This window comes from Hibiscus syriacus, unplaced genomic scaffold, assembly GCF_006381635.1.
Source record: "Hibiscus syriacus cultivar Baekdansim isolate YM2019G1 unplaced genomic scaffold, ASM638163v2 tig00004198_pilon, whole genome shotgun sequence".
Classification (NCBI taxonomy): domain Eukaryota; kingdom Viridiplantae; phylum Streptophyta; class Magnoliopsida; order Malvales; family Malvaceae; genus Hibiscus; species Hibiscus syriacus.
This window is the reverse complement of record NW_024062005.1, coordinates 216,526-230,097: the sequence shown is the minus strand read 5'-3', so window position 1 is coordinate 230,097 and position 13,572 is coordinate 216,526. Positions and strand designations below refer to the sequence as shown.

General features: G+C 34.0%; 1 protein-coding gene across 1 annotated transcript; it reads left to right on the top strand.

Annotated features, from left to right (window-relative positions):
- The first annotated feature begins 4,189 nt into the window (after positions 1-4,189).
- On the top strand, positions 4,190-6,247 carry LOC120192077 (pectinesterase-like). The gene is made up of 2 exons (XM_039194934.1): positions 4,190-5,195; positions 5,520-6,247. Exons 1-2 carry the CDS (start codon positions 4,205-4,207, stop codon positions 6,209-6,211), a joined length of 1,683 nt encoding a protein of 560 aa, XP_039050865.1. The 5' UTR covers positions 4,190-4,204; the 3' UTR covers positions 6,212-6,247.
- Positions 6,248-13,572: the final 7,325 nt, after the last annotated feature.

Here is a 13,572-nt window from a genome sequence, read left to right as displayed (position 1 = left end):
ATTTTACGATGGGGAAGGACTAAATTGTCGGAAAAATGTTGTTTTCGTCGCTTAAAGTTTCGTCGCCTTTTGTCCTAAATATGGCCTTTTTATGTATCCCTTGTGAGTGTTTAGAGGGCATTTGTTCATGAAATTATGAATGATTCAGAGACAAATCAGTACGGATTTAAATAGACTGATATACGAATTTAAATCTCGGAAAAATAATTATAAAAACCAATTGGATAATATTATGTTAGCTTATTGATACATTAATCGTCACGTCAATTGAATTAAGAATTACACCCGATATATTAACGATCAAATATGAATTATATATGTCAAAATAATTTATTTAGTTATTATTTTTTTTAAAATTTAAATACTTAATTTATAATTAAAAAACACCCAAAAACTTTTTTTACCTCTTAAAGTAGACTTGTAAACGAACTGAACAAACACAAACGAGAGTATGTTAATGTTCGTTTGTTTAACTTTAACCGAACAAACGAACAAACACGAACAACTAAACGAACAAAATTTCTTGTTCATGTTCGTTCATAAAGAAATTTAGCTTGTTCGTTTATGTTCGTTCGTTAAAATGATAAACGAACACAAATGAACGAATGTAAACGAACACAAACGAACGTACACAAACGAATGTAAACGTATGAACATAAAATTAATTGGGTTTATATTTGAGAATTTTTTTCTTTCCAAATAATTTAGGATTTATATTGTTTCTAATTGATTTGAGTACTTTTGATTTGGGTTTAAAATTAATTGAGTTTAAAAATATTAATGGGTTTAAGGATTTATATTTTTTTCCAAACGTACGAACATAAAAATATTGTTTCTTAATATTTCAAACGGGTCTGGAGAACATAAACAAGCATAAACGAACGAACGTAAATGAGCATAAATAAATGAGTTATCGAAAGTTCACAAACATAAACAAAAGAACGAGCCTTTTGTTCGTGTTCTTTCATTTAATTAAACGAACATAAAATCTGGTTCATGTTCGTTCGTTTAATAAATAAACAAACATAAACAAACGAGTTACCGAATGTTCACAAACGTATACGAACGAACGAGCCTTTTGTTTGTGTTCGTTCATTTAATTAAACGAATATAAAATCTTGTTCATATTTATTCGTTTAATAAATAAACATACATAAACAAACTTTCCGTCAAATGATTCACGAACAGTTCACTTAACGTTGAATTCATTTACATGCCTACCTTAAGGGAAAAAAAGCTAGTAGAGGCTGGAATAATATATGCTTCACTTATCACCTTGGAACAAAAATAATATCAAGAAGGCATAATTTCTTTCCGAATTGATAAGATTAAAAATAAAAATAAAAAGAATCCCCTTTTCTTCCGTGGGGCTAAAATTACTATCCACTTGGATTTATTCTATTTTAGTTTGCGTAAATTGTAAAACTAATTTTTATACTAATTTGGCATTTTTGAACTTTTCTGTTGATTAAAACAATAATCATCAAATTTATAAGTAATTTGATTAATTTTAATTGCTATAATTTAACCATATTATTTCTATACTATTTATGTTGAATTTGAAATTTAAAAAATTTAAAACTAAAATCTTAAAAACATGAAAATTATATTCATAACTTAAACATTCGGACGGAATGATATTCTCAAAGTCTTTTTATCATTTAAATATTGCCACATATTACCACTTAAAATGATAATCTAAAATCTAAAAAAAAAAGTAACATTTTTTATTAAACGAATGTGATTACAAAATAATACTCAATCATCTTTGCCGTCGTTGGTACTCAAATTCATAATCTATAGAAACAACAACGATTCATTTGAGTAGATAAATTTCTTCATGCCATGATTTTTTTTCATTGTCTTAAACACATATTACAGCTTCATAGCATATATTCACACTTAGTGAAAAAAGAATAATTTACTTTTATAGTGAATGCCCTATTCCCTCGGATGCTTCTTTCAAATAGTTTGTGAAAATGCCCTGAATTTATCAACTCATTGTTCTTTTTAATAAAATAGACCTTTTGTTTTAATTTTTTGGCTATAGTAATTTTCCTATACAATATTTAAATTAATTTTTGTGCGTGTCAATCGAATTATATTAACGTATAATAAGAGATGATAATTGTGGACATTTTTTTGTTGTCTTGGTGGGTGAGTCTCCCAACGGAGATTTTTTACATATACAAGGACTCGAACCTTAGATCTTGCTTAAGCGATGATCAAAATGTTGATCGAAAAGATCAAAAACTCTAACACAAAAGAAGAAAGAGAGAGAGATAACGAAAGACTTAGTTGAGTCCAGGTCACCTCATTTAAGAGTGAATTGCAAAACAAAACCTACAAATTCGTGATTATAACGACAGAGGTTTGCACAACATTGCCAATTGCTTTCATTACGGAAACCAAAATACAATTGTTTTTTTTGTGTGTGGAAAATGTAATCCGAAATTACCGAGTTGCTTCACGACATTGCTAAGAGCCTGAGAATTGGGATGCTTGACAAACATACCATCTGCCATAGTTGTTAGTAGTTTGAATTTGATGACAATTGCCGGTATCGGGCTGTTGAACAACGGTGACGGCTTGCGGTCCATGATAAACATATTGGCTCGGAGCCAGTTGCTTCGGGGCACACCGGTGGATGGCCGAATCTCCGGCCTGCCGGCCGTGTGTTGACGGAAAGCTTTCGGACACCGAAGCAAGCTTGATAAGATGAGCTATTGAGCATGCCATGGAGCTTTGGTGTTCTATTTTTCTTGCATGTACATCGAGGGTAGGCATTTCAGTGTTTATATAGGAGGTTTAGGGATTAGGATATCTAGTGGAATCCCCTGCATTTCCCATTTTGCCATCACAATTTAAATAAATGAATAAAAATTCAAGGAATTTTCTTAGGAGAATAATGGAAATAAAAAGAAAAGGTTATTCCCCCATTTAGCTCTCTTTGACTCCATTGTTGATTAAGATAAAATATAGACGAAATTGAAACGACTAATCAATTAAAGTTGAGATGCCTAATCATTTTACTTTTGCTTTGGTAGTAGTATCAAATCTGATTTAAATTATTAATTTAAAAGTATTTTAATTGAATTTATAATGTTTTTTTGTCTTGAGTCGCCTATGTTTTTCTATTTTTGCATGTTTGAGTTTTCTATTATTTTATTTAATAAATATTTTATTTTTAATAAAAATAATATATTCTTTAATTAATGTTTATTGGGTTATATTATTGATTTATTATTAATTTGAATCCATATTACCAAGCATCGTACTAACAAGTTATCTTAATAGTTAAAGGAGTGTGTGTTATCCCTAAAGGTGGTCATAGGTTCGACCATCAAAGACGGTAAATGTGATGAACTTTCATTATCAAATTATTGAAAACATTTAAAACAAATACTACATTCTAATCACCATATCTTAATCAAGGACCATATTACTAAGGATTCATAATTATTTTAGATAAATTATGCTTGAGTTATAATAAAAATTAATTGTCAAATATAATTAAGTTATAAGAAAATTTTACGTTTTTACTTTATTAAATGTTTTAATTTTTTATATTAATTTGGGGTAAGCATAAGGTAGTATATATTTAAAGATAACTCTCAATCATCTGACATTGAATGCTCATAATCCGGACATTCATAATACTCAAACCATAAACCTCATAAAATAGTAATAGTTCTTTTATCACTATAGTCACTTGGTTCATAATTGAATTTGAATAATATAATTGGGTAAAGAAAGATTTGCCATATATGCTTATGGGAAATGGAGAATAAAGGGGAAAGTAAGAGCAAACAAATCCTATGTTGGTGTCAAATTATGAACAAAAGAAAATAATACGAATATTAATATGAGATAAAAAATAATATAAGTTCAAGGTGAACGTATTCGTAGAGCTTTTTACGTGTTAAACTTCAACAGATCCTCGCATCCGCAGGGATCTCTCGTCCACACGAAAAGAATGGTGAACTTAAAATGGCGATTTGTTCATCGTCTACTTCGAGTATAAATATGGCATTGGAAATGCAGATTTGTTCAAGCGACAAGCACATGGGCTTTAGGTAGTAAGCAAATAAACCGCTGAAATAAATCTTCTTTCTTTCTGTCTTTCTTCCCTTTTAGGAAGAAAGGAAAAAGATTTTTTATTCTCCTCCTTTTTAGTGATAAAAAGGAAAACGACTGTTTAGAAATGGCGAATAACGTCGCTATGATCGGCATCTGTTCGATGTTTCTGGTGGCTCTGGTGATTGCCGTGGTTGCTGGTGTGACTCACATCAAGAACAAAGACGCCGAGAGCGACGGTGTATCGGCTTCCAAGAAGGCAATACAAGTTCTTTGCGAACCGGTGGATTATAAACAGACGTGCGTGGAGAGTTTGTCCAAGTCGAATTCTAGTGACACCACGGAGCTGATAAGGACTGGTTTTCAGGCGGCGATGACGGAGATAAAGGAGGTGTTGTCGAAATCGGCGACGATCCAAGAGTTGCAGACGGATGTTGGGACGAAGGATGCCTTTAAGGTTTGTCAGGAGGTGTTGGATTACGCCATTGATGACCTTGAGAACTCGTTCCAGACGCTTGGTGAATATAAAATGAGCAAGATCGATGATTACCTAATGAACCTCAAGGTATGGCTGAGCGGCGCCGTGACAAGCCAACAAACGTGTATAGACTCGTACGTGGAGAAGAACGGAACGGCGGCGGATAAGATGTTGAGCCTCATGAAGAAGTCACAGGAGTTAACTAGCAACGCCCTTCACATGGTGTCTGGAATATCATCTATCCTCAAGGACCTCAACATCCCAGACCTCGAGAACCTCGACAGTTCTTCCGGCATCGAACGCAAGCTCTTGTCAAAAACGGTGATCGGTTTTCCTGAATGGATGAGCTCGGGAGACCGGCGACTCCTGCTGGCAGCAGACGTTACACCGAACGTCACCATTGCTAAAGATGGAAGTGGTAAATATGATAGCATCACCAAGGCCTTGGCTGAAGTCCCAAAGAAAAATAAAGTGCGATTTATTATTTACATTAAGGCGGGTGTTTACAAGGAGAATGTCAATGTCACCAAGGCCATGGACAATGTCATGTTTATCGGAGAAGGTCCTACCAAGACTATCATCACCGCTCACCTGAGCAGCCAATTTGATCAGATTACCACGTTTCACACTTCAACTGTTGGTAAGTAGTACTATGATCAAAACTCCTTAGCTTGTCACATTACTTTAATGATCAAATATGATAGTTGATAATCGTATCTGAAAACGATAATTCTAAGTTTGACATCAGTCACCTTACAATCCGTGTATTTATACTTGAGAGAAATTGAAAAGAAGACTTTTTCTTCTTCTCTCCAAATTCTCTAATTTACTATTTTTCCTCAATGTCACCTTCATCCTTAAACATAAAGTCATCAGTTAACGATTGATCTTTCATCGAATATGGCTCTCCACCCATATATGTATCTCGGTTAGTATTGATTGATATGTGTTTTATTTTTGGTAGCTGTGAATGGGAAACATTTCGTAGCAAAGAACATCGGATTCGAAAACACAGCCGGAACAGAGGGTCACCAAGCTGTTGCCCTCAGGTCGAGCGGTGATTGGGCCTCCTACTACAACTGCCACTTTAGCGGGTACCAGGACACACTTTACGCCAACAAGCACAGGCAGTACTACCGTGACTGCACCATCAAAGGCACCGTGGACTTCATCTTTGGCGACGCAAGGAGCTTGTTCCAGAACTGTCATATTATCGTGAGGAAGCCGGCAGACAATCAGAATTGTATCGTCGCAGCACATGGGAGAGATGACTCGAAAACCTATACCGCCATCGTGCTCCACAACTGCACCATCTCCGGTGATAAGGACTACCTCCCAGTTAAGGACAAGAACAAGTCGTACCTCGGCAGACCCTGGAAGCCTTATGCCATCACTGTTATCATGCAGAGCCAGATCGACGACATCATCACGCCTGAGGGGTACACTCCGATGAATGGCACCGTCGGATTGGATACCTCGTTTTATGTCGAGGTCGGCAACAGAGGACCCGGTGCCAAAACTGACGGTAGGGTCAAATGGGGTGGTATCAAGCATATGGATTTAAATGCCGCTAAGCAATTCACTCCTAGCATCTTCCTCGAATCCGAAACCTGGATTCCACAACTTGGGATTCCTTGTGCTCCCGGTTTGCTTTAAAGGGTGTAAATTAAATAGCAAAAAGCCTAAAGCCATTATTGTGATTATGTTATTACTATTATTATTAAATAATTAATAACAAACTTTTTTTCAGTATAAATTATTCGATTGCCATGTTTAATGTCTAGATGTATTTGTATATTCATTGATTATTCGATTGCCCTGTTTAATATTTAGATATTTGATAAAGGGTGAAATTATATACATGTAACAAAATTATAATAATTATAGTATGAATGAGAGACGGGGGAGAAATATAAAACGTAGTGATTATGCAATGAATGTGGGTTTACAGGTACTGATGATTCTTTCTCGCGGAGGTACTCATCTTTCTCATTTATTCTTCACAGATGAATTGCTCTTGTTGTGTGAAACTACGATAAGTCAAGCGAACCTTTTGGGAGTCATCTTTGATCAGTTTAGTCCTTCTTAGGTCACAAGGTCAGTCCTAACTGATACAAAAACAAGAGAAGTAAACAATTTTAAAACAGAGCACAGTGAAAGAACAAGGGAAGGAACAACTTGATACTTTTATTCATCATGCTCAACCTTTTATAACGAAACTTTGAGACTAAAAATACATCAAACATTCAGAAAAATAGGAATTGAATGATTTCCTAAATCCGAACTAAAAAATATTACATAATCTTGTAAAACAAATAACATATTGCAAAACAAATAACAGAAAATTAAAAATTCAGTCAACAATCCCTCCCTTAAACCGAAAGTTTAAAAAATTATCGGTTTAAAGATTATTCATAGCACAAACACCAATCATCTTCCTTAACTTTTGAAATTCTGCTAGTTTTAAAGGCTTGGTTAGAATGTTGGCCATCTGGTCTTCACTTTTACAGTAGATGAGATCAATAACTGCTTCTTTTGTAAGGTCTATCAAGAAATGAAACCAAACATTTATGTGTTCGCTTCTCCCATGTAAAACATGATTTTTAGAGAGTTTGATGGTAGAAATATTGTCACAATAAATTGTTGTAGCACCCTCTTGCTTAAAATGAAGATCTTCAAGTATTTTCCTTATCCAAACTGCTTGACAAGCTCATGCCGTTGCAGCTACAAATTCAGCTTCGGTTGTTGATAAAGTAACAATTGGTTTCTTCTTTGAACACCATGAGATAGCTACTGAATTCATCATGAATACATAACAAGAAGTACTCTTTCTATCGTCAAGATCACCTGCATAATCACTATCAATAAATATGATTTTTCACCTTCTTGTAGAACAACCCATATTTAATGGTTCCTTGCAAGTATCTTTTAGTGGCGAGAAGATGTATTTCTCTAGGACACTTCATATATCTGCTAAGACGACTTACGACATACATTATATCCGGTCTTATGGCTGTCAAGTACATCAAACTCCCAACATTCTGCTTGTACATAGTGTTGTTGATCATTTTTCGTTCAGGATCTTTTATTAGCTTAAAACCTGCTTCAGCTGGTGTGCTAACAGAATTGCAATTTTGCATTTGAAATCTGTTTAAAATGTCTTGCATGTCTTTCTTTTGGGAAATAAAGATAACAACAATGGATTGTATCACTTTTATGTCAAGAAAATAGTGCATCAAACCAAGACCAGACATATCAAACTCAACTATCATGGATTGCTTAAACTTTTCAAGCATGGCACTAGCATTTCCAGTAAAAAGAAGATCATCCACATATAAGAAAATAATAAGCAACTTCCCTCCAACTTCAGTTTTGACAAAACGTGTATGCTCATATAGACATTTGTGAGAACCTTTCTTCAAGAAATAAGTTTCAATGCGACTATACCAACCGCGTGGAGCTTGTTTTAGTCCATAAAGTACTTTATTCAGCTTATATACTTTATGCTCATGTCCAGATTTAATGTAACCAGGAGGTTGTTAAAAAAATACATGTTCTTTCAAGTCTCCATACAGAAAGCTGACTTCACTTCCATTTGAAAAATAAGCCATGAATTTTGTGCGGCTAATGCTATCACCAATCTGACTGTATCAAGTCTTGCAATGGGAGAAAAAATTTCTTTATAGTCAATGCCGAACTCTTGCTTGTAGCTTTTAGAAACTAAGCGCGCCTTGTACTTAACAACTTCGTCATTTTCTTTAAGCTTTGTCTTGTACACCCACTTCACACCAATGACCTTTTGTCCCTCTAGAAGTTCTGTTAACACCCAAGTATTGTTCTTTTCAATAGCAGCAATTTCATTATTTTTTTGTCAAGCAAATTCAGGTGGTGTTCTCGAGCCAATACTCGGCCTCTTCGGGTTTATCTTCATTGGCATCAATAAAAGTATATGCCCGGTGTTGGCTGAACTTATCGATAGGAGCCTCGTTAGGTGCAACAGGAGAAGTAACATGTTTTTTGTTTTTTGTTAGGAGCATGGAATTCAAAAGTTCTGTCAAGCGACTTCGAAACAAGAACATTCCTTTGGTAAAAGTCTTGTGAAGAAATCACAAGATGGAAAAAGCAACTTAGGAACCAGAGGATACTATGAAAAAGCACTATCCTCACCTATTTAATCCAGGTAAGAATTCAAGGATGAATTCTCTTTTAATAACACCCCGAAATCCTAGCCTAGGAGAATTAAGTTACATTGCCTAGGATAAAAACCAAATTGAATGGATATTTCAATTAATGGAATTAAATAAAGATCTAATTGAATTAAAATTTAAAATAATTGAATTGGAAAAAGGACCTAATCGAATTGCCTAGGATAATCACCAAGTTGAATTGGAATTTAAATTAGTTGAATTAAATTAGTTGAATTAAACATGGACCTAATCGAAATGATTGATGAAGTGCTAACCAAATTAGAGTGATCCAATTGAAATAAGTAACAAATAATAAGATTGCATGTCAAATACATGAATTCCTAAATTTACCCTTGAATAGTTGGTTACTTAAGTATTAAGAGAGCCTAAATTGGGCATTTCCACCTCCACTAAGAATGAAAGATATCATCCTTCCTATCTCATTTGGTGACCGACCTAAGAAAGAAAAATTAGAGAGAATTAAGAGAGAAAAAGACGGAGAGAAATCAAAGAAGGAGGCCGACCATGCAAGCTTAGTTCAAGCTTGAATTAACTAGGAAATTACATAGCCTAACAAGTAAGTCTTTCCTTCCTATTTCCATTCAAAATTTAAGGATTTAATTGAGTAAATCCTTGAAAAATTGCTAAGCTTGATTATTGAATAAATTTAAAGTGTCGGTACGATACTAGAGATTTTGGTGGTCATGTTGAGTTAGATTTAAGTGATCAAGAACCTTTTTAAGTTGGGTAAATTATGGGTTATCACCTTAAGGGTGATAACAAAAATAATTGTGCATGCATGTGACTAAATTAAGAAATTTTAAAGGTTTTGTACTAAATTGGAAAAATATATGTAGGATAAAGTTGCTATAAATTTAAATTTATTGAATATTTAAGCTTCAAACAAGAGAAAATGCTGTAAAATTTTAGGAATTTGGCCTTAGAGTGAAACTAGTCACAATTATTGCTATAGATCGATTAAGGATTATTTTGAACAAATTAAGGAAATTAAGGATCCAATTGAAAAGGATTACATATTTGAAATGTTATCTAAAAATAGGGTAGAGACTGAAAAGAATGTAAAATAAATTGTAAGGCTTAAATTATAGAAGAATTGGTAGTTTGTAAATGGTACATTAGCAAAATAGGTAAAACTGGATTGTTCTGGAAAATCTGTTAATTGGAGGACTTAATTGGAATATTAAAGGCTAAGGTTGATATTAAAATACATGGAAAGGATAAAAATAAGCAATGTTAAGAATATTTAAAACAAATTGATAAGAATTCTAGGTGAATTAGTTCACCAAAGTGCATCGAATTGCAAGAGTGACAGATTGGTCACTGGAAAATTGTCCAACTTCAAATGCAAAACTGTAATTGTATATAAGAAATTAAAATACAAGTCATACATGTTTGGAAATATAATTGAATTATATTTATAAGGGAATAAAGAAATCGAAAATCCAATGAGTAAATTAAGATTTATGATCAAATTACTACAAGGTGTACAATCTGCCAAAATAAAATCTATTTAGTGCCAACTAGATAATTGAGCTGGAATTTACTATGGTATTGATTATAATAACTTCCCTATGTTGTGTATAAATTTTTATATCTAGTAATTGAGGAAGTGTCTGAAGGAACTAAGGGAGGATCCACCAAAGATAAGCAAAAAGGGATAGTAATTCAAGACTAACTTAGAGTATTGTGAGTGTAATTATACTCAGGTTGGGAATTAGGTCCTAACACCCTTTATTTTTAGTTCTATATTTTTTGTTCTATGTTCAATTTCTTATGAAATGAGTATGTTAATAATGAAATTAAGTCATATTAGAACTTAAAATTAAGGGAAAAAAGATTAATTAGAGGATATCAATTATTGAGTGCCATATGAAATTAATTGATAAATTGGTTATTGCATGTTATCATGATCAAATCAAATTGAATGGTCAACTATTATATGTTGCATTGATTGAATTGAATCGAATGGTGAATTATTGCATGCTACCATGATCAAATCAAATTGAATGATGAACTATTATATGATGCCTTGATTGAATTGAATCGAATGGTGAATTATTGCATGATACCATGATCGAATCAAATTGAATGATGAAGGTGAATTATTGTATGCTACCATGATTGAATCAAATTGAATGATGAAATATTATATACTGCCTTGATTGAATTGAATCAAATGGTTAATTATTGTAATCTACCATGATCAAATCAAGTTGAACGATGAACTAATGTATGCTGCCATGATTGAATAGAATTGAATGGTGAATTATTGCATGTTACCATGATTGAATCAAGTTGAATGATGAACTATTGCATGCTACCAATATCGAACTCAATTGAATTGAAATCTTGAATGAACAAATCGTTGCTTGCTACCATGAGCAATTTGAATTGAATGAATGATCTTGACATGGAATAGTCCTTCATGGCTATGTTACAAAGAAGAAATAATGATTTCTTGGCAAATAAGATTCAATTTCCTTGGTTAATAGTTAGTCAAAAATATGAGGACATGCTTTAAAGTCTAGAGCTCAATTGTGTATAGGGCTCTATGGTCCAATACTACGGTCCTTATTGGCGATAGATGGAGGGTACATTATTTGGTTTTTGGTGACAGTAGGAGGGTTGACTAGCACTACATTGCAATTAAAGTGTACGGTGACAATTGGTTGGAGACTTGCTTATCTAGACCGAACTAGAAATCAAGGCTTAAATTAATTGATAAGATTGAATCAGAAGAGTGCTTGTATATGCATGAATTGCTCAAATAGAATTGTTAAATAGATTTAATTGCTTAATTAGAAGTACCGTGTAGATTGTGTGTTGCATACATAGTGAATTATGCATTGATTGAATGAAAGAAGAATTGAAATGTTAATTGGTTGATTTAGTTGATTGTCAAATTAAATGTGTATGATTGTTTACTCTCTCAATGTTCGAAATTGAAGCTAGATCAAATAGATTGTTTAAATTGAATGCTATACTATTAGAGTATGTAGTAATTTCATGAAATCAATATATGGAGAGTATTGTGTATTCATAGAACCCTACTCATGTATATAGGCTTATAAGAAAAAGTTTGTAATATTTTAATTTAAATTATGTATCATGGAACTCCATTTTATAAAATATTTTAAAAATAATTTTGTATGTTATATGATACCACTGAGTATGGTTTTAAAAAAAAGATCAAACAGGTTTTGAAAATCAACTGTTACCTTGGTAGCCCAATGTTGCACTTTAGGCTCAATCGGGTCTAGGGTGTTATATTTATTGGTATCAGAGCATCAAGTTGAGTCGATCCTAGGACCCAGTGGTTAATTTTAGTAAGGTATCGGTGAATACATTCCCCTAGGCACAGAAAGTACTTGTATAATTCTGGAATCCTGATGGTACTTCATTCCTTAATATGTGTTGTAGAGTTTTATGATGACTGATAGTTCTGAGCACGGGCTGATGAGGTAGTTTTCTTAGCTAGTTCAAGGAGATCGTTCAGTGTTCAAGTACGAGAGAGAATTTTCTTGGTTGTGTCACTACGCTCCAGAGTTGGTTACGACTGAGTCCTTGAAGTGTAAGAGATTTTTTTAGAGTCTTCATATAGGGATCCTTGAACAGTTGGTTGTAGACCAACCTAGAGCTTTTTTAGAGTTTGCACAACAAGCTAATACCGTAGAGAGAATGCAAAGTATGAGGAATTATTTATTGGGTGAGTCCAGTGCTCCATGTTTGAGGACTAGTGTATCAGTAGATCCATCGTAATCATTCGCAGAGAGGACCAGAGTTTTGTGTGAGCAGAGAAGATTGACGTCAGATTTGCCACTGTAATTGGGTCAAAGGTTAGACATAGGGTCTCGTAGGAGACCACCTATTTCAATTTTTATGATGAGTTTTGGAGTATCTAGAGTGCGAGCATTGTGACAAGAATCATCGAGGAATGTGCTATAAGCTTTCTAGAAAGTACTATAGGTGCGAATCTATGGTGTATCTGGTGAGAGATTTCTCTAGTTTTGATGGTGATGTGTTAGCTCGACCGAGGGGAGTGATCCCAGTAGCTCATCAAGGCAGATGACAAAACCAAATGGGAGTTATTTCGACTTCCAAGCAGGAGAGCAGAGAAGCGTATCGACCCATTCCCAGTCCTATGGTGCACGATCCTACTTGTCAAATTACTGGAGGGCATGGTTAAGATGTTGATGTTGATGTTTATGTTGATGTCGCAGGTGAGATGTAAGGTATGTTTTCATCTATTTCAGTTGTTCAAGTGGTTTCAGTAGGCGTAAGAGCATGCGTTCATAGATGGTGTCAAGTGAGCTAGGTAGGAAAAGTATTCAAGTAGGAAACTCGAGAGCGAGGAATCCAAGTGGCTAGTTGGTGGACCTTAGTAGAACAAACCAGAGTGACCTTATCTTTGTGGACTCGAGTCAGATTTTGTAGAAGACCTAAAGAAAGTTGTTAGCACAAGTGTTGCTTGACCTATGAATTTTGGGCCCGAAGATGGGAAAATGAGTAGCCATTCCTAGTTGAGTTGAAGGTCAACTCTAAGAGAATGTCGAACAAGGAATATAATGATGAGTGAGCATTGTCTCCACAGGGATTGGTGGAAATTTATGAGTTTAACCAAAGCAAATGATTACTTTATCTAAGTATAGTTAATGTGATGGTATGTACTAAAGAAAATATCAAGTCAATATGTATTAATGGGGATGGAATGAAAGTGTGATGTGGTAGCAAATGGAGATGTCGTGGCAGAAAGGATGGAAATGTCGTGGAAAAACAAATTGCGTGTAGTGAAATAAAGTGAAAATATAA